Below are 20,430 nucleotides of genomic sequence, written 5' to 3'. Positions count from 1 at the left end.
TACTGTTCCAGGTCTTTAACTTTTTTTTTATAGTATCCATATATGCCATATTTCTTTGCTGAGATACCAAGCCCAAAATTGGTCTTAATCACTGTGAGGTAAACCGCAGAATGATACGTATGGAAACATGCCATGTCTTTTAGATTTAGGAATAAAAACAAAGTTACGCTTTGGGAACAAGACTACATTATTATTTGAACATAGATTAAAAGGCATGTCTTACAGATCCTAATACCAATAGCACTACTCTGTGTCAGGCTAATAAGGGTCAGATACTCCAAACGCTTCCTTTATTTGCAGACCTGTAACTGGATTGTTCTATGTGTCCCTCTTACAGATCAGCATTTACACAGACAGATACGAGACTAATCATGAAGACCAGATGCTTCAAGATATTTTCAGGACGTATAGACACCTGATAGATACCATGAACAATTATTTTGTCATTGCCTACCCAGTGAAATGAGGGGTGCAACAGGCCTGAAAACCACATCACAGCCTAAATAAACTGCTGCTTCATGGGAACCAAGCTGCGTTGAAGAGTTCACTGTAATTAACCATATCCAGAGGTGTGATGGAAACTAAAATTGGAGATAAGAATCCTCCATGGTGCCGATAGTAATTCTAAAACTGTATGCACCAGTTCCTCTGTCTCCTTTGGGATTTTCTGTTGGTTTGGGGATTCAGTTCCTTTGTGCCACTAAGAAATTATTATCTTTTTTTAATTAGTGTGTAATTTCCAAGCAAGAATGTTTTTTTTAAAATTAGTTTTGTAGACATTTTGTACTAAAAGGGTTAGATAACATTGAAGATGACCAAGACACAAGACCACAAGTATATATGCGCTGGGGCAGGAAACTTTTAGGCCGAGTTTATAGTACTTGCTACGGCGACTGCGATGTTGCGCAGCACTGTAGCAAGTACATGCACTCCGTCGCGGGTGCCCATAATGGGCGAGACGGCGACGGCTGACGTCACGCGGTCGCGATCCCTGGAAGTCAGAGGATTTTGATTTCAACAGCGATCTCCGCGTGACGTCAGCGGCATGTGAGTTGTTCAGCCAATGAGGGCGAACCGCTGACGGCCACTTCTCCGCCACGGTCCCCGGTCACGATCTCTGGTCGACTGCACTGAATCGCTGTAGGACGTGACGGCTGGCATCACGCGGTCGCCGTTGCCCCTACTATAAACTTGGCCTAAGGCATGGGTTTAAGATAATAAAAAATCTGAGGACACTCTGGGGTGCCGTGAGGTTTGTTATACAGTGTAATATGTTTACAACAGGCATCAAATAAGGACAACTATTTGCATATTACAACATGCACTTTAATGTTTCATGAATTCATAGTCAGAGGCTGTAATCATATATGATGAGACCAACTTTTGTTAGAAGTTGTTAATAGAAATCGCTTCTCTCATCTGCATACATATCACTTCATCGATGTACAGTGTGTTTTCTTTAACCTGGATCTCCTCTTCTAGAGATAGCTGGTTCCGGATCAGACCTTTTAGCTCAGCCTCTGCCTGGCACAGAGTTTCACAGAGTCTGAAAGGGGAGAGAAGGAAACATAAGGTGTTACACGTTCTGTGATAGGAATGGGAAAAACAAAAAGGTAAATCCTTCTGTTACTGGAGGGTCTTGTTCTGCAATGTTCATGCCCAGGCAGCAGCATATAGGTTAAGATGAAACAAATATTAAGCACAGTCACCGGTGATTCACTAATCGCCGGTGATTCACAGAGCGCCATCTGACGTCAACTGCTATAGGTTCAAAGATTACTGAATCCCCCTCAGCGGCCATGAACAATTTGGTAATAAAAAAAGTAGAACGTTGTGCAAATCTTTCCTGTAGGAAGATAATAAATGCACCTACCTGTGTACACATTGTAGGTGTTTACTACATTAGGCCTGGGGAATTTATCCATAGGTCATGCGTTTGTTGCAGCCAGTTTGGACACATTTAAAACTAGCATAGAACATACTTATCATTGCAAGCTACTTGGACTTGTTATAAGTAAAGCTAAAAAAAAAAGAAAGAAAAGAAGACAGACAGATGGGGATTTCATATTTGCTTTATACCCAGACAGAGTTTTTCTTGAGTTGCCAAAAACTCTTGCGTTATGTTCCATGCCCTTCTGAAACGTTTTGAATGCCTTTAATATATATGATCATACTGTATGTTAAACATGTTTTTTTTTTTTTGCCCCAGAATTGCACAACCTTTGCCTTGATACCATGCACAACCTTTGCCTGACCGCATAGACCGGTAGTAATAAGAAACAGGTGTAAATGTGAGCGAGGTTTGGATAACTCCAGGTTTAAAAAGGGGGGTTGAGGAAATAATGGGGATCTACCTCGCTTGCTCCCCCTGCCCCCCCGTCAGTTAAGGAGCTGGCTTCTTGGAGAAAGCCCACACTATCTTTGCTCTCACCTTTCCACATTGGTTGTTATCTCCTGAACCTCGTTGATGAGTCTGTACTGCACAGCGTCACGGCAAAGCTCCACGTTAGGCCGTAGGGTTCTTGTTTCCAGGCGGCTCTGAGACACTTTGATGGGTCCCTCCTTGTCTATGATGGATTTTTTCAAGGCTTCTATGTTCTTCTCCTGAGAACTGATCTCATCCATCACCTCAAATTAAAGGAAACAGTTCTTACATGGCATGACATTTATGAAAGTATAACGCAAGGGGAAAAAGGTTAAAAAAAAACATGACAAACTATGCAAAATTATATGAACAGATTTATTCCTCAACCATGTTACCACCGTGTGTAAGATCACTGCTTCGGTTTACGAGGTTTAATTTGTTACTCAGTGATGTTGCTTTTGCTTGTTTAGCGGACTATTGTAAGCTCCATATTGAACATGAATTTGCCACTGTGCATAACAATACTGATTATGCTGCTGACATTTTTCTTCTGGTGATTGGAGGGGTTTAGAGGATATAAGGGGCGAACAAATTGGTCAGCAGTTGTAATTGTTGGCAAGACCCTCCAATGTATTTTCATCTCAACTTCTACACAGAGAAGAAGTTACCCAGTTGGATGTGTGCAGCGTGATCATTTTTAACATAACAAAGCACATGGATTCTGTACCTACATTGTGATTTTGGCCTGCAGTGGATGGGGTGTTTTTTTTTAAAGTTTACTCTGGTTTGACTCTAAACTAAGACACTGCCAGGTTTATCCAAGTATCCTTTCCTAATGGTAAGCTGTTGTTATGAATAATTTTATAAAAGACACCTTGTATAAGCCCGTTGCCTGCCCTGTGTGAAAGTCACAGTTGTTTTCTGTTTGTACCTGAGCCAGGTGCACTTCCAGCTTATGCTTAGCATTCTTTGTCTCATGCACACGGTTGCTCAGGGCGAGATTCACCGTCTCGTACTGCTTGCGCATGTCGCTGGCCGTCTCGCACAGGATGCTGTCGGTCAGCGTCCGCAGGGCCACAGCGTTGTTTCTCTGCTTCTCAGCTTTTACAATGTTTGCGTCGGTGAAATGTTCCCATTCAATGGGTGATACAGAGCTGGCGGCAACATACAGAGATAGTCATTAAAGCTGCAGTCCCAAGTATTGCAATTCTACCTGACCCAGGCATGTCATTTTGCAAATAAACACAATTTGGGGTTGCAGGACCTCAAAATAACACATAATAATGGAAAAATGCTGGTTTCATTAGGTGAGATTCCACTGAAGTCTATGAGAACAGTGATGTTAAAAATAAGCGGGACTGACTCATTAAGACCTGACAAGTCAGTCCATTATTGGATTGTAGCCCAGCTGTGGGGTCACCAGGTCTCTACATGCCATAGAAATACAGGACTTATACCAGGATTCACTTAAATGGGAGTTTCTGTGCGTTAGTGAATAAACCCCCTGGTGGCTTAAACAGACTTGGAATGGAAACAAGCCTTTTAATAATTTGCAATAAAAAATGAATTCTACCTACTTATACACTATCTATATGTATTATGGCCATAGTATCCATTATTTTAACACAGTTATTCGCAACAGTTTATAGTAATTACTATAGCTATACTTTAATTCAGAAAGTCTAACCCTAGTTCCACCAAACTTGGCATGCTATCTAATGGGATCAAAGAGGAAGAGCGTAGGTGGGGTTTTGTTATGTTGGGCCCACAGCTTCATGTATCATATCTATCTATATATTTATACTAGCTGAGAGACCTGGCGTTGCCCGGAATGTGACTCCCTAATAATTGTTTGGTGGGGGTGTGAATCTTGGGTGGGTGGGGATGTGTGAATCTTGGGTGGGTGGGTATTTTTGTGTGTGAATCTATTGTGAATCGTGGGTGGGGGCGGGGTGAATCTTTGTGAATCTTGGGTGGATGGGTGGGGGTGTGCGATGGGTGGGTGTGGGTGTGTGAATCTTGGGTATGTGAATCTTGGGTGGGTGGGTTGGTGAATCTTTTGTGAATCTTGGGTTTTGTCTTGGGTGTGAATCGTGGGTGGGGGTGTGTGAATCATGGGTGGGGGGGGGGGGTGAATCTTTGTGTGTGAATCTTGGGTGGGTGGGTGGGGTTGTGCGTGTGTGAATCTTGGGTATGTGAATCTTGGGTAGGTGGGTGGGGGTGTGTGAATGTTTTGTGAATCTTGGGTTTTGTCTTGGGTGTGAATCGTGGGTGGGGGTGTGTGAATCATGGGTGGGTGGGGGTGGGTGAATCGTTGGTGGGTGGGTTGTAAATCTTGCTACAGCACCAGACTCCGCCCGCACATACGCAGTACTGCCAGGAGGTCCCGTGCATTGCGCCTCTGGTATCAGGCATGCGCCGGGAGTGCGCGTGCGCACAATGCTCCCGTTACCTAGCGACGCGTCTCCCCGGAGGATGTACACAGTGCGGCCTAGCCCGGGCGGTTCTGGCGAGGTCATTGCGGAGTGGCCATGTTGTTCCCCCTGATTCACACGGCGTTCCCGGTGCGGATGCTGCTGCGGGAGAGCGGGGAGATCTTCACGGTGCCCGGCTGTAGCCAGCACATGAAGGTGGGAGAGCTGGCCGAGGCAGTGGAGCTGGTGGCGGGGATCCCCATCCATCTGCAGAGGCTTCTGGAGGAGGGCTGACAGATGTCCCAGGTTGCGAGGGGGGGGAGTGGCTGAGAATGGTGGCATGGGGCAGGAGGCGCACGCGGGGGAAGGCTGGAGGTTCCCCGTGTCCCCCCACCGGCGGTGTTTCTTCCGCCCCCCCTGTACCCTGTGCATGTTTCCCCCCCCCCTCCCCACCCCGCTGAGGGGAGGAGAGAGAGTACGGGGTCCGCAGGTGGTGAGGAGAAGCGGTGTGCGCTCCTTCCACTCCCCCTCCTGAGTGAAACTGGAGGCTTTCCCCCAAAACAGAGCCTGCGATGGTGGAGCCAGCAGAGGCGACAGTCACGGTCCCCCCTCACCTTTGTCGTCGGACCGCGGGGTGAGGAGAAGAAGAGGAGAGTGACCGGGTGGTTGTGCGTCTTAGTCCCCCCCCCCCACGCGGAGCTGTGTCGGCGGCAGGTGAGAGTGTGGCAGTTGGGTATGTGAGGTCATAGAACCATGCAGGCCAATAAGAGGTGTGCGGGGGCGGGGCCGGGCCACGGACCAATCAGATTGGCCAGGGGCTGAGTGACAGACCAACGGACCAATCAGATTGCCCAGAAGCACAGCAAACAAACAACGTTTTCAGTTTTATATATATAGATATATCGTTAGGTATGTTTCCGTACAAAGGTTCAGCTGTACAAGATGTCCGCAACTCATGATGTCACGTGCCAGGTATATAGCCTATCAGGTACAACACCCAGTGGCTGACTTGCTTAGAGAAAGTATGGATGGTGGCTATGAGGTGGTGGAGGAGACAGGAGTCCCAGGACAGTGAGGAAGAAGGAGAGGGTAGCGGTGAGGGAGGCCAAGAGCAAGGTCCAGACAGGTTTGGGGGGTAGGGGGGATGAGTATGTAGGGGTCACACAGTTGATGGGGGAGATGTAGAGTTTACACAGGTTTTAGGGATGTTAGAAACTGAAAAAACATTTTGAACTCTCCCTACTTTGGACATCCCTCCCAGGCAACACTGGGTAATTCCACTAGTATAATAAACAATGTATTATTAATCTTTATTGTAATGATATTTACTTTTATATATGTGGTTTGTAATTTATGAAGATCTCAAAACATGGATTATTAACTATCAACGACTACCAGGATGCAAAAAATAAAGTCAAATCAATTTAAACCCCCTTACCCCTAAGCCGATTTTCAGGAGTTGGGATATCATGGTCCATGGGTTCCACTCAAAAGAGAGACTTCTGTCCTCCTTGACCTTGCCTTAGGCCTCCTGCATTACAGTTTCACAGGTACACTATACTGCTCCAGTCAAACTCCACTGTGCCTGGAAGCAGGTGGACATGGCAGTATCTGAAGACAACTTAACACTTAAAGTACCCCTTTCCCATCCTAGCCTTAGGAGATTGGAGTGGCAACAAACTACTCCAGCGTTAAGTTGTATTCACACCCTTCTAATGCCAATGTTGAATATTTTGTGTCATCTGCAAGAAAGACACGCTCCCCTCCAAACTTTCCGCTTTGCCACAGATCCTGGAGGTGTGCCATTAGTTACCCTCTGATTCTTTTGAGTGGGTTTATTACAGATTGTCTTGCACCTAATAATTTATCCTGCAATCCAGCATTTCTTCCTAAAATCTATTCATCGTCACCCATTCTTAGATTGACCAGTTAAGTGCAATGTATTTTTTCTGCCCTTCTTTTTCCTGGGACCCAAGTAATGGAAATCCTTACTTTCCCTGGATCCTCGCCACGTTGGCTGCGTAGCTGATGTCCGGGGTGTTGTTTGTTAGGGTGCTGCAGAAGTTATCTATTTTCAAGGCTTGAAACTTGTCTGTCAGATCCTTCTCCAGTGAGTATTTAGCTGAACGGCTCTCCCTGTGAATATAAATAAATATATATATATATATATATATATATATATATATATATATAAATATATATATATATATATATATATATATATATATATATTTTAATAATAATAACGGGTGCAATAAAAATACATTATATGGTATACAGTCACATATACATTTTTCACAGATTAAGTTCTAGCTGTCAATTTTCAGAACATAGAGCAAGTCATAGTGTGTGGGTAGAGGCTTAGTCATTAAACTGGGATAGTGCCAATGGGGGCGCTACCTACTCGGAAAGGTAGGTCAATTACAAAACAGGTATGCAGAAGCCATGGGTGCACGGCCAGACAGAAAACTGGCCTGTAGAAGCATAGGTACAGGAATGGCACGTAGACTTAATTAATGTAGTGATTTATTTAAATAATCAACATTTCAAAATCAACATTTTGAGGGCCTTCCTCAAGATAAGGAGACAGTGAAACCCCATCACCTTATATACACCCAACCCCAATTAGCTCTGTAAAGATGGTCCATGACAAAAAAGGTAAGTGTGACTGTTGCTAGGTAACAAAAGTGTAAACAAACAGAACGATAAAGAAATAGGCCAATGGGAGTGTGAAAGCGAACAGCAAACCTCCAGATATAGAAACAGGGACAAGAATACAAAGGGGAGCAGGGGAATTAAAATCAGCATAGGAACAAACTGTAGCTCGTTATGTAATAAATAAAGAATTCTTGTATTCAAGATTTAAACATACAACAGTAGTTTTCAACCTATTTTTGGATAAGGAATCCTATAATTATATTGTGAAATTCTGCGGAACCCCAACCCTCTCTAATGGCGTGAGATCAGATGCATTGTAAAGATCCCCTACCCTCTCTAATAGCACGTCTGAGATCAGATGCATTGTAAGGAACCCCAACCCTCTCTAATAGCGCATCTGAGATCAGATGCATTGTAAGGAACCCCAACCCTCTCTAATAGCGCATCTGAGATCAGATGCATTGTAAGGAACCCCGACCCTCTCTAACCCATGTGACTGCTTGGGGTTGTAGTTCCCCATGCGGAGCCTGTTTTCTCAATGGCTGCTGCTACTGCTGCTCTGCGCATGTGTGTGCAATCCAAGATGGCGGCCCCCGCTAGCCGGGTGCCCCGCGAAGCTCCCGGCGACCGGCTCGCCTCTCCAGCCGCCACCGCAACCTTCCTGACCTCTGCAAGGTCCCCCGCTGTAGCGGAGGTAAGCGAGGGAACCGGGGGAAAGACCCTGCTATACTACTTTAAAAACTATTTTTTTTAAGGGGCTGCAGTCACATGCTGCGCAACAGCCAATAGTGCTGCAGCATTCCCTGCAGTGGGATATAGATACATTTTGCGCACTGCAGCAATGCCAGTCGGAGCTGGGACATCAGAAGGGTAAGGTATGCGTGTGCAGGGTGCCAGTGACCCCTGCACTAGGCCAGAGACCCCCTTAGGTTCCAGCTAGGCCCCGACTCACTACAGCTTGTGGTTGCTGCAGGGACAGGCCCATCAGTTAGGGATACTGCCCCTGTAGAACCAGCATAGGGACACAGCCAGGACGCGGCTGCATCTTGGCCAACGTTGGCCTGGGACCGGACCAGCAGCTACCTATAAGAGACATTCTTCATGGTGGCATCATCCACGCGGGATACCACCCAACGTGGAGGCGGAGGCTGCTACCATTGCTGGGATCAATGGATCCGTTTCTTCTCCTGGGAAGGTGCTCCAAGTGCACCAACTTTACACACATTAATGGGGCAGTGCTGTCTCACAGTTGGGTGGGTTGACTCTTTGGACAACAGGGTGGTTGGGTGCTCAGGGGCACCTCCGTACTTTGGGGCAAACCCCACGGGGTGTGGACACTGTGTTGGGGTGTCACGGTGAAGGGGGGAACGGCCCAGCGAAGCCTGAGAGGTTCTGTTTTATCATTATTAGTCATGTGTTCAGTAAACCGGTTATATCATACCAGTGTGTATTTCTTATTGTCCTGCACGGGGTTATCCCACACTGTTAGGATCCCGCGCAGGTGGAGGCACTGTCAACCAACGGATCAGGTACACCCCGGGCTCCCAGCAGCGGAAGTTCAGGCCTGCTGTGAGCCGCAGGTAACGCACCACACACACTGTAGTTGCCATATCTCTCAGGGGGTGGGGGAAAGTGTGCTACAGTAGAAACCAGAAAAGCGCTCAATATTTTCCTTTACTTGTATACTTCAAAAATCTCTTTGGGGGTGTATTGCAGCTTTTGGGAGCTTTTTACCATCTATCTCTGACTGCCTATTTTTTTTGTCACTCTTTCGGTGGCGAAAGAAGTTACAATGCGTTGATTTGGAATACAACATGACACTCTCCAGCAATGAACCCCTCTAGCCCCAGGCAGGTTAAAGTGTTAATATCTCAATCTAAGTAAATTTCCACTGCAATCTACTGACAAACAACATAATCGTCTGTCTGTTCCCTTCTTTCTATCTATAAGATGCTTAATGCGATTAACCAGGGCTACTTTGTAGGGGACCTCAGAAGACCTGAATGGCAGCACCTTATTTTTGAGGGATCAAAAAGAAACTTCCTATAGTTTATATATATTGGGATGAATGAGTTGGTCAGTGGTAATGTTACTGCCTTTGAAGTGAACCCAGTAACCTTGGACGGGGCAGGGACTCATTGCACCTGCAAAATTCTATGTACAGCACCGAGTACACTGTGAGTGCTATATAAGCAAAAAAGATGTTTCATATTATTATAGTCATTATAAAATGATTAGGACTTGGGCTGGGTTACCAACTGTGAAAGATGGACAAATGCCTTTCCTAGGACATTTCTTTATTTAAATATGGGTTACTTATTGCAGTTTAAATATGAATACATTGTTCCTAAGGGTTGTCAGCTTTTTCTCTACCAAGAAACACCCTGATGTTAACTCCCTCACCTGATCTGCTCGATGATTTGTTCTAAAGTACGTTGTAGCAAAGCTATCACTCCCTGGATGACTTCGACTTCTTTAATGAGTTCCCGTTCCACCTCATCATGGACCAAGTCGATCCCCACTCGCTTCTCCCTGTGAGACAGATGAGAAATGCTTATTACACCTTTGGACAGGATGAGCAGGTTCACCAAAGCTTCTTCCATCAAGTCTACACTTGCTTATCAGACCATAGACTGGATTATGGGCCATAATTACTAAACCACATAGGATACCTTACGGCACCGTAAGACACCTTACAAGCCCATTATTTTAATAGGCAGTAAGGTGCCATATGGTTTATCGCCCCTTTTAACATTTCTGTACTACTGTGAATGCCTTTTAACCATCTGCAGGTAAAAAAGTATCAGTCAGAGTTTATGACTCAGTGGAGTTAGGATTTACGACTCGTATCTCCATTCAATCTGCTGCAATGGCGTTATCGCCTCTTCAGTAAAGCGCTAGCCACCTTAAAATGAATAGAGCTCAATGCTTCATTAACAAGGCAGCCATGACTTCACAGCATATTAAAAAGCGAGGAAATGATGGGATGTTTGCGGAATGATGCAACCTGATTACTTTCACTTACCCATGAAAACGGCCAGCTGGACTTACTGATTGTAATGTAATGTGCACCTCAGATAAAGTGAGCAAACATCCTGGTTTACCTGAGGCAGTCCTCGCTTTTACAACCTACAGTACGTACTGTGGTATTACATATCAATGTCAAGTAAAGTTTCCGTTGAAGCAAGGTTACTCTTTTTCTCATCATGTAGGTTTCTTATATTTCATGCCGATTGGGAGGGGGGAGGGTTGGGGGTTATTACAGACCAAAACACAGAATTTAACACAGCCTGTACATTTTTAAATAAAAAGGTATGAAACATAAAATGCTTAATTATGCAACTCTTTAAAAAGAATAAAAAGTAGACCAGACAGCTACTGGATGATGTCATTTTAGCCCTTGAGAAACTACACCTTTAGTCTTGGAGTGACTAACTGTACCCTTAGTAAGTCTGTTTTCCATGTGCATTCATATTCAGCCTCCTGTATCATTACCTTTCAATCAGACATTGTTGTACTATAGATAGGGGTTCCATACAGCCCTCCAGAGCCTTCTCCACGCGGATCTTATATACCAGCAGCTGCTCGATCTCATTAACGGTGTCTTTAAGCTTGGCGTCTAACTCGTTCTTCCAGAACTGGATCTCCTCCAGCCTCTGCTCTGCAAAACACAGACAAAATGGCACATTCAACAATTGGAGCAAATCGTGGTCCATACATTGCACTTTGGGATTTCTTGTCTAGTCAATCTGGTGTTGTTTTATTGCACCCGAGAGTCATTGATAAATAGACCCCACGACCTGAAGGAGTAGCTGAGTGGTAATGTCACTGCCTTTAAGTAGGTGAACCCAGTTTAAATTCTAGAGTGAGCTCCTTGTGATCTTGGGCAACTCACAGTATCTCCCTGTGTATCAGCAACCACCATTAGATTGCAAACACTCTTAGGCTGGGGCCATAGAGGGGGTAGCAGGGCTGAGGCGCGCTGAGGCTCGCATGCTGAAATCTGCGCGATTTCATTCCCATGCAGGCGAGCCAGCGGGCGCGATCGGGAGGCGGGGGGAGACTAAGGGAGGCGGGGCAGTGACGTCACTGGGCCAATCGCCGCGACACACCAACGTCACGGCGCCGTGATGTTGACGCTGCTCCGCGCTGATTGGATGTTTTCAGCCGACAGCGCTCTGAAAAACAGCTTGGCTTTCGGCTGAAAAATCCAGCGCCTCAGCACGCCTGTGGACGCTCGCGTGAGCCCCCTCTAAAGACATCCTCATGGAGGATGCAGGGGCTCAGCGCGGAGCGTCCGCACGGCTCAGTGCGGCCTCCCCTGCTATGGACTCGGCCTAAAGGGAATAAACTTGTGTCTTTAAAATTCTATGCACAGCGCTATGTACATGTTCAGCGCTATATAAGAAACACATATTATTATTATTATTATTATTATAGTGCTGTGTGCCGCCTATTATCATTTGTGCCGATAATGTCAACAGTTGCACAGAAAACAGTACCTATTTTTTTGTTAACATCGCTTTGAGACTTCTGGGTTGTCTTTTCAATCTCATCCACTAATCTCTGACTTTCAGCGACGAGTCGTTCTGATCTGGATCTCTGAGACTCAGCGTTGGCGTAGCGTGTCTGGTTGGAGATATTCCACTCATGAGGAAGGAACTTTGGTGCGAGGGCTACCAGTCTGGCCATTGTGTGTCTCGTACCCAGAATCTAAAAAAAGAGATGTATTAACTGCAGCTCCTACCGGTACCAAAGTGAATGAGTGACAGTGACAAATTGAGGTATAGGTCTCCTATTTTGGAAGTAGATAAGTACATAATTTGTTCAAGTAGACTCCATGATCACTCAGCTCTATGTTTAGATTTAATTTTTAGGTCTTATTATCAGTGATAGGAGTGAATTTCTTCACCATAATAATTTTTAAACATATTGATATAACAACCCTTTTTTCATATTCTATATGTTTTCCTAATAGTTTGGAATATATATATATGAATTATGTCATTTTGAGAATTTTAATATTTCCCAATGTTTTGGTTTTGATTTATTTATTTATTTTTTATGCGTTATTATAAATGTCGCTTTTTGTTCCATTTTCTGGTGTCATTATAGGAATATATTTAGTTTTTTGGGTATTCATTTCACCTTATCCGATACAGTGTCTGACTCTCTCTTGTATATTGATGTTTAGCTTTGTGGTTACTTTTTTTTATAGATATTTCATTGTAACAAACACCATTGATATTTTTGTGTCTCTATGACAGCGTTGTTCACTTTTATGATATTGAGGATAAGTTCCTCGGCATCTTCAATGTGATTAGAATGTGTGTGTGTGTGTGTATATACATATACTGTATATGATTTTATCACGTTTTCTATCTCTTTCAGAATAACTCATGCGCACAAATTTAGTTTTTCTGTTTTAGCAATGTTTGAACTATGTTCTTAGATTGATTCATTTTAGCTGTGTAGGTTTTTCTATATTGTCATTAAAATTGTTCTGTGATTTTATAATTATTGTATAAACGCTGTGTTTCACTAATTGGGGGTATGGAATCACTTTCTGATTGGTTGATGAATATGCCCATTTTTAAACCTATCAGCGTGACCCACAGGGTATTTAAATGAGTCTATGAACAGTTAACAAATTATCCCTGAAGAAGTAAGTCTGACACTTACGAAACGCGTAGGATAGCTGCAGTTGCTTTATATGCTCTGATTACACCGTCCAGCTCTTTGCCAGACTACCTAGACCGTCGTATTTACTGAACACATAGACGTCCTGATCATTTGGTAGCTGCCTGACGGCGCTCGTTCGTGACGTCAGTGTTTGCCACGAGGGTCAAAGTGTAAGTCAATCTAGAGCGGTTTGTGTTTGGTAAGGTGTCGGGAGCTCCCCTACATTTGTATAGTGAAGTACCCCCCCCCATCTATCGAGCGGAGGAGTGCAGGATAGAGGTGGAGAAGGACGAGATCCGGTGCCTGGCTCGTGGAGAGGAGAACAGAATCACGGATCGCCTCTATTGTGTACCGGTGTATGCTGAGATCCTGGATCCGTGAAGTACTTCATAGTGGTAACATGTCCCTAACATGTACTGCCTGATTTATTCCATTTAAGTGTACATGCGAAGGAGTTATTATTATCATCATTTATCTGTAAAGCACCAGCATATTCCGCAGCACGGTACAGTGGGGGTACAGATATTTGATAATTACATAAACCTTGTTACTTACAAATACAAATAAGGACAAATATGCACAAATAGATACAAAGAGGTAAGGAGGGCCCACCTCATAAGAGCTTACAGTCTAAGGCTGAGTCCCTGCTGGCGCTGACCGTGCTCATGCTTGAGAGTGGTGACGTCACCAACTCTTCAAGCATGAGCGTTCTACTGTCCTGCAAAAAAATTAGAGCAGGAGCGGGGGCGTAGCTATGAAGGGAGGAGGCGTGTCATTGGCTGGCGTGTGTGTGTCTCTTTGTCTGTGTGTGTGTCTGTGCGTGTGTGTGTGTGTCTTACAATGCCTAGTGACCCAGGGCAGAGTCTTGGCAATAAAACACTTTAACACCGGAGCCTGTGCTTCCACCTCTCTCCGCTCCCCCCTCTCTCCACTCAGCCCCCCCCCCCCCGCTTCCACCTCTCTCCGCTCAGCCCCCCGCTTCCACCAATGTAAGTGTCTGTTCCTGGCTGACATCAAGGGACAGCACGCAGGTAAGTAAATCATAAATTTTCTATATTTGATAGAAGACACAAAAACCGACGTTTCGGTCCCCCAGTGGGACCGAAACGTCGGTTTTTGTGTCTTCTATCAAATATAGAAAATGTATGATTTACTTACCTGCGTGCTGTCCTTTGATGTCGTGTTGCAACCGGTATCGTATGGTCTGTTATTGCTTACTTGCATATGGTGTGCCGGCTGTGCATTGGATTATATATATATATATACAAGATATGAGCCTTATAATATGCACTATTGTTGCATTTTCCGGGTATGTATTTGGGGATGAGAGCTGAGATGTAAAGGGGGGCAGCATCGTTGAGAGCTTTGTAAGTCAGAGCTAGGGTTTTACATTTTTAGTCTAGATAGGGGAAGCCAGTGTAGGGATTTGCATAGTTGAGCAGCAGAAGTGGAGCGGTGAGGGAGTCTGACCGCAGCGATTTGGATGGATTGGTGTTGGAACAGGCAGACAATGAGAATGCCAACTAGAAGTAGGTTGCAGTCAAGGCGGAACAAGATCAGTGAATGAATTAGGATTTTAGTTGCCCATGAGTGAGAAAAGGGCATATCTTGGCAATAATTTGGAGGTGTAGATGGCAGGACTTTGTGAGGAATGAAAGAGAGATCAGAGACAAAGATTACCCCTAGACAGTGGGTTTGAGATGTTGACGGATGATAGTCTGGTGGTATTGACAGCGAGGGAGAGTTTGGGTGTAGGGGTGGCAGTAGAAGGGGAGAAAGAGTATTAGATTTGTTTTGGACATGTTAAGCTTCAGGAGGAGATTGCAGAGAGACAGTTGGTGACGCAGGACAGGAGAAAGGGGGAGAGGTCAGGCGAGGAGAGGTAAATGTGGGTGTCATCATCATAGAGATGATACTGAAAGCCCAAAGATTTTATTAGTTCGCCAAGAGAAGAGGTGTGTGAGAAGATCAGAGGGCCAAGTACTGAGCCCAACAGAGAGAGGGAATGCAGGTGTGGAGACACTAGAGAAGGAAACACTGAAGGAGCAGTTGGAAAGATAGGATGTGAGCCTGGAGAAGGCTGTGTCCCGGAGGCCAATGGACTGGACAATGTTCAGGAGAAGGGGGTGATCAACAGTGCTGGGGGCAGAAGAGAGATCCAGGAGAATTAGTAGGGGAAAGTGACCCTTAGATGTAGCTGTGAGTAGGTAATTGTCCACTTTTGTTGGTGCTGTCTAAATGGAGGACGAAAACCAGATTGCAAAGAGTCAAGTAGAGAGTTGGAGGAAAGAAAGCGAGTCAGGCGGTATTACAACAAAAGCTACCAAATATCCATGTTTATCAGTACTGGCTTGTAAAAGTCTTTAGAAAAGCCCAAATAGGTCAAAAATAACTGTAGACAACATAGAAGCACTGCTAAAAATGTACCAAAGCTTTGCTTTCTTTTAACATAAAGTATCACGGATTATGTTTTTCGAGCTGCTCCTTGCAAACCTATTCCAGTTCAGCCAGAAATGTGGTGACTTTAATTACATACAAGCTGTTCCAAGCTGCATCCAAATGTAACTGTCTTCTTTTCTCCTTAAAATCAAATATACAAATGGCAGAAGGGAACAGCACTGACTATTGTTTAGCAGTTATCTGGTACCCATTGGTGACTAGACAGCAAGACTATCATCATTGTGAAGAATGACACCCTTCTTCCAGCATGGTTGATTAGAAAGCTTATGTTTATTGTTCTTAGCTACTTAATTATTTACTGATTGTGTTTTGGACAAGTAGGTTGGAGACGTGTGTGTTCTTTATGGAGATGGTAACAATAAGAATTGTCTGTCTTTCTGTGAGAATCCTGCATTGACATAAAGGTAAAACCTGAACTGGTGGTAGTAATGAGTTCAATAGATTAAATGTTGGGGATTGGTGCGTCCTTTGTTATCTTTGTGATAAGGCCGGCAGATTTAAGTATGTCTCCCACCTTCAAATAGACCACTAGAAAATGGACTGAGGAAGAGATCAAACAGAATTATGGAAATTATTCCTGATTGTTTAATATTTAATTTAAAAGTAGCCAGTGTAGGGATTTGCATAGTTGAGCAGCAGAAGTGGAGCGGTGAGGGAGTCTGACCGCAGCGATTTGGATGGATTGGTGTTGGAACAGGCAGACAATGAGAATGCCAACTAGAAGTAGGTTGCAGTCAAGGCGGAACAAGATCAGTGAATGAATTAGGATTTTAGTTGCCCATGAGTGAGAAAAGGGCATATCTTGGCAATAATTTGGAGGTGTAGATGGCAGGACTTTGTGAGGAATGAAAGAGAGATCAGAGACAAAGATTACCCCTAGACAGTGGGTTTGAGATGTTGACGGATGATATCCTTTGTTAACCAGTGTTTCTGTTAAAATATCCTTTGTTAACCAGTGTCCCGAAAGTAGCATGGTTGCTTACTAGCTGCCATCTTGTTTTAGCCCAAATCCCTGGCTTCTTTTGCTAGCTGTAAACAAAGAACTGTTACTATGGTCTCCTTTCTAAAAAAAAATACAAAAATTCCAAGTAGACTGGAATATAAAAGCATGAATTTTAACTAGGACATGCATCATTCAACTTAAAAAGAGAGACAACAGAATAAATAATAATCAAGAGTAGACTTCTTTAAATCCTATAGGATCTGGTGCCATTATACATATAGTGCCTTTGAAAAGGGTGCACAGATAAATGAAACATTTAACACTAATAGTGGGTGCCGTAACATCCATAAACACCTATAGAAGACAGTGTTATAAAACCTATGAAGCCAATTAGAGTGGATGCTACTCCAACTCGAATATTAGATAAAATAACATTAAGGTGATCGGCAATTCTACATGCCATTGATAATATTATTTTGTTCAATTATATTGCCAATGGGTAATGGGAGTCCACCAGGTTAAAACAAAGATCGACAGGTGGACAGCATACATGTCTACGTTATAATATGCCACTGATTTGGTGTGTACAGCACCCTCTCCCACATACTAATGTATGCACGCCACTGATTTGGTGTTTACAGCACCCACCCTCTCCCACATACTAATGTATGCATGCCACTGATTTGGTGTTTACAGCACCCACCCTCTCCCACATACTAATGTATGCATGCCACTGATTTGGTGTTTACAGCACCCACCCTCTCCCACATACTAATGTATGCACGCCACTGATTTGGTGTTTACAGCACCCACCCTCTCCCACATAGTAATGTATGCATGCCACTGATTTGGTGTGTACAGCACCCACTCCCACATAGTAATGTATGCATGCCACTGATTTGGTGTGTACAGCACCCACTCCCACATAGTAATGTATGCATGCCACTGATTTGGTGTGTACAGCACCCACTCCCACATAGTAATGTATGCATGCCACTGATTTGGTGTGTACAGCACCCACCCTCTCCCACATAGTAATGTATGCATGTCACTGATTTGGTGTGTACAGCACCCACCCTCTCCCACATAGTAATGTAAGCATGCCACTGATTTGGTGTGTACAGCACCCACTTCCACATAGTAATGTATGCATGCCACTGATTTGGTGTGTACAGCACCCACTCCCACATAGTAATGTATGCATGCCACTGATTTGGTGTGTACAGCAAACACTCCCACATAGTAATGTATGCATGCCACTGATTTGGTGTGTACAGCACCCAGTCCCACATAGTAATGTATGCATGCCACTGATTTGGTGTGTACAGCACCCACCCTCTCCCACATAGTAATGTATGCATGTCACTGATTTGGTGTGTACAGCACCCACCCTCTCCCACATAGTAATGTATGCATGCCACTGATTTGGTGTGTACAGCACCCTCTCCCACATAGTAATGTATGCATGCCACTGATTTGGTGTGTACAGCACCCATGCTCTCCCACATAGTAAAGTATGCATGCCACTGGGTTGGTGTTTTTCAACACCCACCCTCTCCCACGTACTAATGTATGTATGCCACTGATTTGGTGTGTACAGCACCCACGCTCTCCCACATAGTAATGTATGCATGCCACTGATTTGGTGTGTACAGCACCCACCCTCTCCCACGTACTAATGTATGCATGCCACTGATTTGGTGTGTACAGCACCCACGCTCTCCCACATAGTAATGTATGCATGCCACTGATTTGGTGTGTACAGCACCCACCCTCTCCCACGTACTAATGTATGCATGTCACTGATTTGGTGTGTACAGCACCCACCCTCTCCCACATAGTAATGTATGCATGTCACTGATTTGGTGTGTACAGCACCCACCCTCTCCCACATAGTAATGTATGCATGCCACTGATTTGGTGTGTACAGCACCCACTCCCACATAGTAATGTATGCATGCCACTGATTTGGTGTGTACAGCACCCAGTCCCACATAGTAATGTATGCATGCCACTGATTTGGTGTGTACAGCACCCACCCTCTCCCACATAGTAATGTATGCATGCCACTGATTTGGTGTGTACAGCACCCACTCCCACATAGTAATGTATGCATGCCACTGATTTGGTGTGTACAGCACCCACTCCCACATAGTAATGTATGCATGCCACTGATTTGGTGTGTACAGCACCCACTCCCACATAGTAATGTATGCATGCCACTGATTTGGTGTGTACAGCACCCACTCCCATAGTAATGTATGCATGCCGCTGATTTGGTGTGTACAGCAAACACTCCCACATAGTAATGTATGCATGCCACTGATATGGTGTGTACAGCACCCAGTCCCACATAGTAATGTATGCATGCCACTGATTTGGTGTGTACAGCACCCACCCTCTCCCACATAGTAATGTATGCATGCCACTGATTTGGTGTGTACAGCACCCACCCTCTCCCACATAGTAATGTATGCATGCCACTGATTTGGTGTGTACAGCACCCACCCTCTCCCACATAGTAATGTATGCATGTCACTGATTTGGTGTGTACAGCACCCACCCTCTCCCACATAGTAATGTATGCATGCCACTGATTTGGTGTGTACAGCACCCTCTCCCACATAGTAATGTATGCATGCCACTGATTTGGTGTGTACAGCACCCACGCTCTCCCACATAGTAATGTATGCATGCCACTGATTTGGTGTGTACAGCACCCACCCTCTCCCACTTACTAATGTATGCATGCCACTGATTTGGTGTGTACAGCACCCACGCTCTCCCACATAGTAATGTATGCATGCCACTGATTTGGTGTGTACAGCACCCACCCTCTCCCACGTACTAATGTATGCATGTCACTGATTTGGTGAGTACAGCACCCACCCTCTCCCACGTACTAATGTATGCATGTCACTGATTTGGTGAGTACAGCACCCACCCTCTCCCACATAGTAATGTATGCATGCCACTGATTTGGTGTGTACAGCACCCACTCCCACATAGTAATGTGTGCATGCCACTGATTTGGTGTGTACAGCACCCACTCCCACATAGTAATGTATGCATGCCACTGATTTGGTGTGTACAGCACCCACTCCCACATAGTAATGTGTGCTTGCCACTGATTTGGTGTGTACAGCACCCACGCTCTCCCACATAGTAATGTATGCATGCCACTGATTTGGTGTGTACAGCACCCACGCTCTCCCACATAGTAATGTATACATGCCACTGATTTGGTGTGTACAGCACCCACTCCCACATAGGAATGTATGCATGCCACTGATTTGGTGTGTACAGCACCCACTCCCACATAGTAATGTATGCATGCCACTGATTTGGTGTGTACAGCACCCTGTCCTACAAATATTGTTCCTGATTTACTGCTTATGTTTAATAGATCTCCCAGCACTCGCTCCTATCATTTATTTATAGATCCTATAGCCCCCACTCCTATGGGTTGTGTGGGCCTCATACCACACTGACCCTTGTATACACATTACAACACTTTCCTACCCACAGGTAAACACAGGTGTCCCTGAACATCTCTTACCTGAGTTACCCAGCAGATGGGGTGTGTAGATGTGACCCTGATGTAAGGCTGTGATCGCCTGACCCACCCTCCCTGTGATCTGACGAGTCCTTCCGCAGTTCTCTCTCGAGTCCTCCTCTCCTCGGTTCTATGGGATCCAAAACAAACCGGTTGCCATGTGAACATGTCAGACGCGTCTCCATGACAACGGGTGCCGGGCCACGTGCTGGGGCGGGGGCGGCGGCGGCTGCTGCTGCTGCTGATCTGACTCCCTGTTGCCACTGACACACAGACCTGCAGTGTACATTAACTCCTAGGGCGGGAGGTACTGAGGACTAAAGACATATTTAAACCCATTAAACTATATGAT

At 44.9% G+C, this 20,430-nt stretch overlaps 2 protein-coding genes across 3 annotated transcripts in view; one reads left to right on the top strand and one right to left on the bottom strand.

Moving 5' to 3' along the window:
- FBXO39 (F-box protein 39) overlaps positions 1 to 3,483 on the top strand; it is a 58,003-nt gene extending 54,520 nt beyond the window's left edge. For both annotated transcript variants that reach the window (XM_075594461.1, XM_075594462.1), the window contains one exon: positions 338 to 3,483. In XM_075594461.1, coding sequence (XP_075450576.1) covers positions 338 to 466 — 129 coding nt within the window. In that variant the 3' untranslated portion in view covers positions 467 to 3,483. The remainder of the gene's footprint in view (positions 1 to 337) is intronic.
- On the bottom strand, positions 1,305 to 20,234 carry TEKT1 (tektin 1). Its single transcript, XM_075594463.1, has 8 exons — positions 20,082 to 20,234; positions 11,940 to 12,150; positions 10,933 to 11,098; positions 9,841 to 9,969; positions 6,772 to 6,915; positions 3,297 to 3,519; positions 2,432 to 2,628; positions 1,305 to 1,546 (listed from the first exon to the last, which is right to left on the bottom strand). The coding sequence occupies exons 2-8, from the start codon at positions 12,127 to 12,129 to the stop codon at positions 1,387 to 1,389; spliced, it is 1,209 nt and encodes a 402-aa protein (XP_075450578.1). The 5' UTR covers positions 12,130 to 12,150; positions 20,082 to 20,234; the 3' UTR covers positions 1,305 to 1,386.
- Between the last annotated feature and the right edge of the window lie 196 nt (positions 20,235 to 20,430).

The sequence above is a fragment of the Ascaphus truei genome, chromosome 3 (assembly GCF_040206685.1).
Source record: "Ascaphus truei isolate aAscTru1 chromosome 3, aAscTru1.hap1, whole genome shotgun sequence".
Classification (NCBI taxonomy): Eukaryota; Metazoa; Chordata; class Amphibia; order Anura; family Ascaphidae; genus Ascaphus; species Ascaphus truei.
Note: the sequence above shows the minus strand (reverse complement) of the source record. Positions and strands in the feature narration are given on the sequence as shown.

Bases quoted from the DNA above. Each gene is read 5' to 3' on its own strand.
- TEKT1 (XM_075594463.1), bottom strand. From the start codon at position 12,129: ATGGCCAGACTGGTAGCCCTCGCACCAAAGTTCCTTCCTCATGAGTGG. The intron at 9,970-10,932 runs GTAATGATACAG...TCTGTCTCACAG, and splicing joins CAACAATGTCTGATTGAAAG to GGAGAAGCGAGTGGGGATCG. The intron at 6,916-9,840 runs GTGAGGGAGTTA...TTATATTCACAG, and splicing joins CAAATCATCGAGCAGATCAG to GGAGAGCCGTTCAGCTAAAT.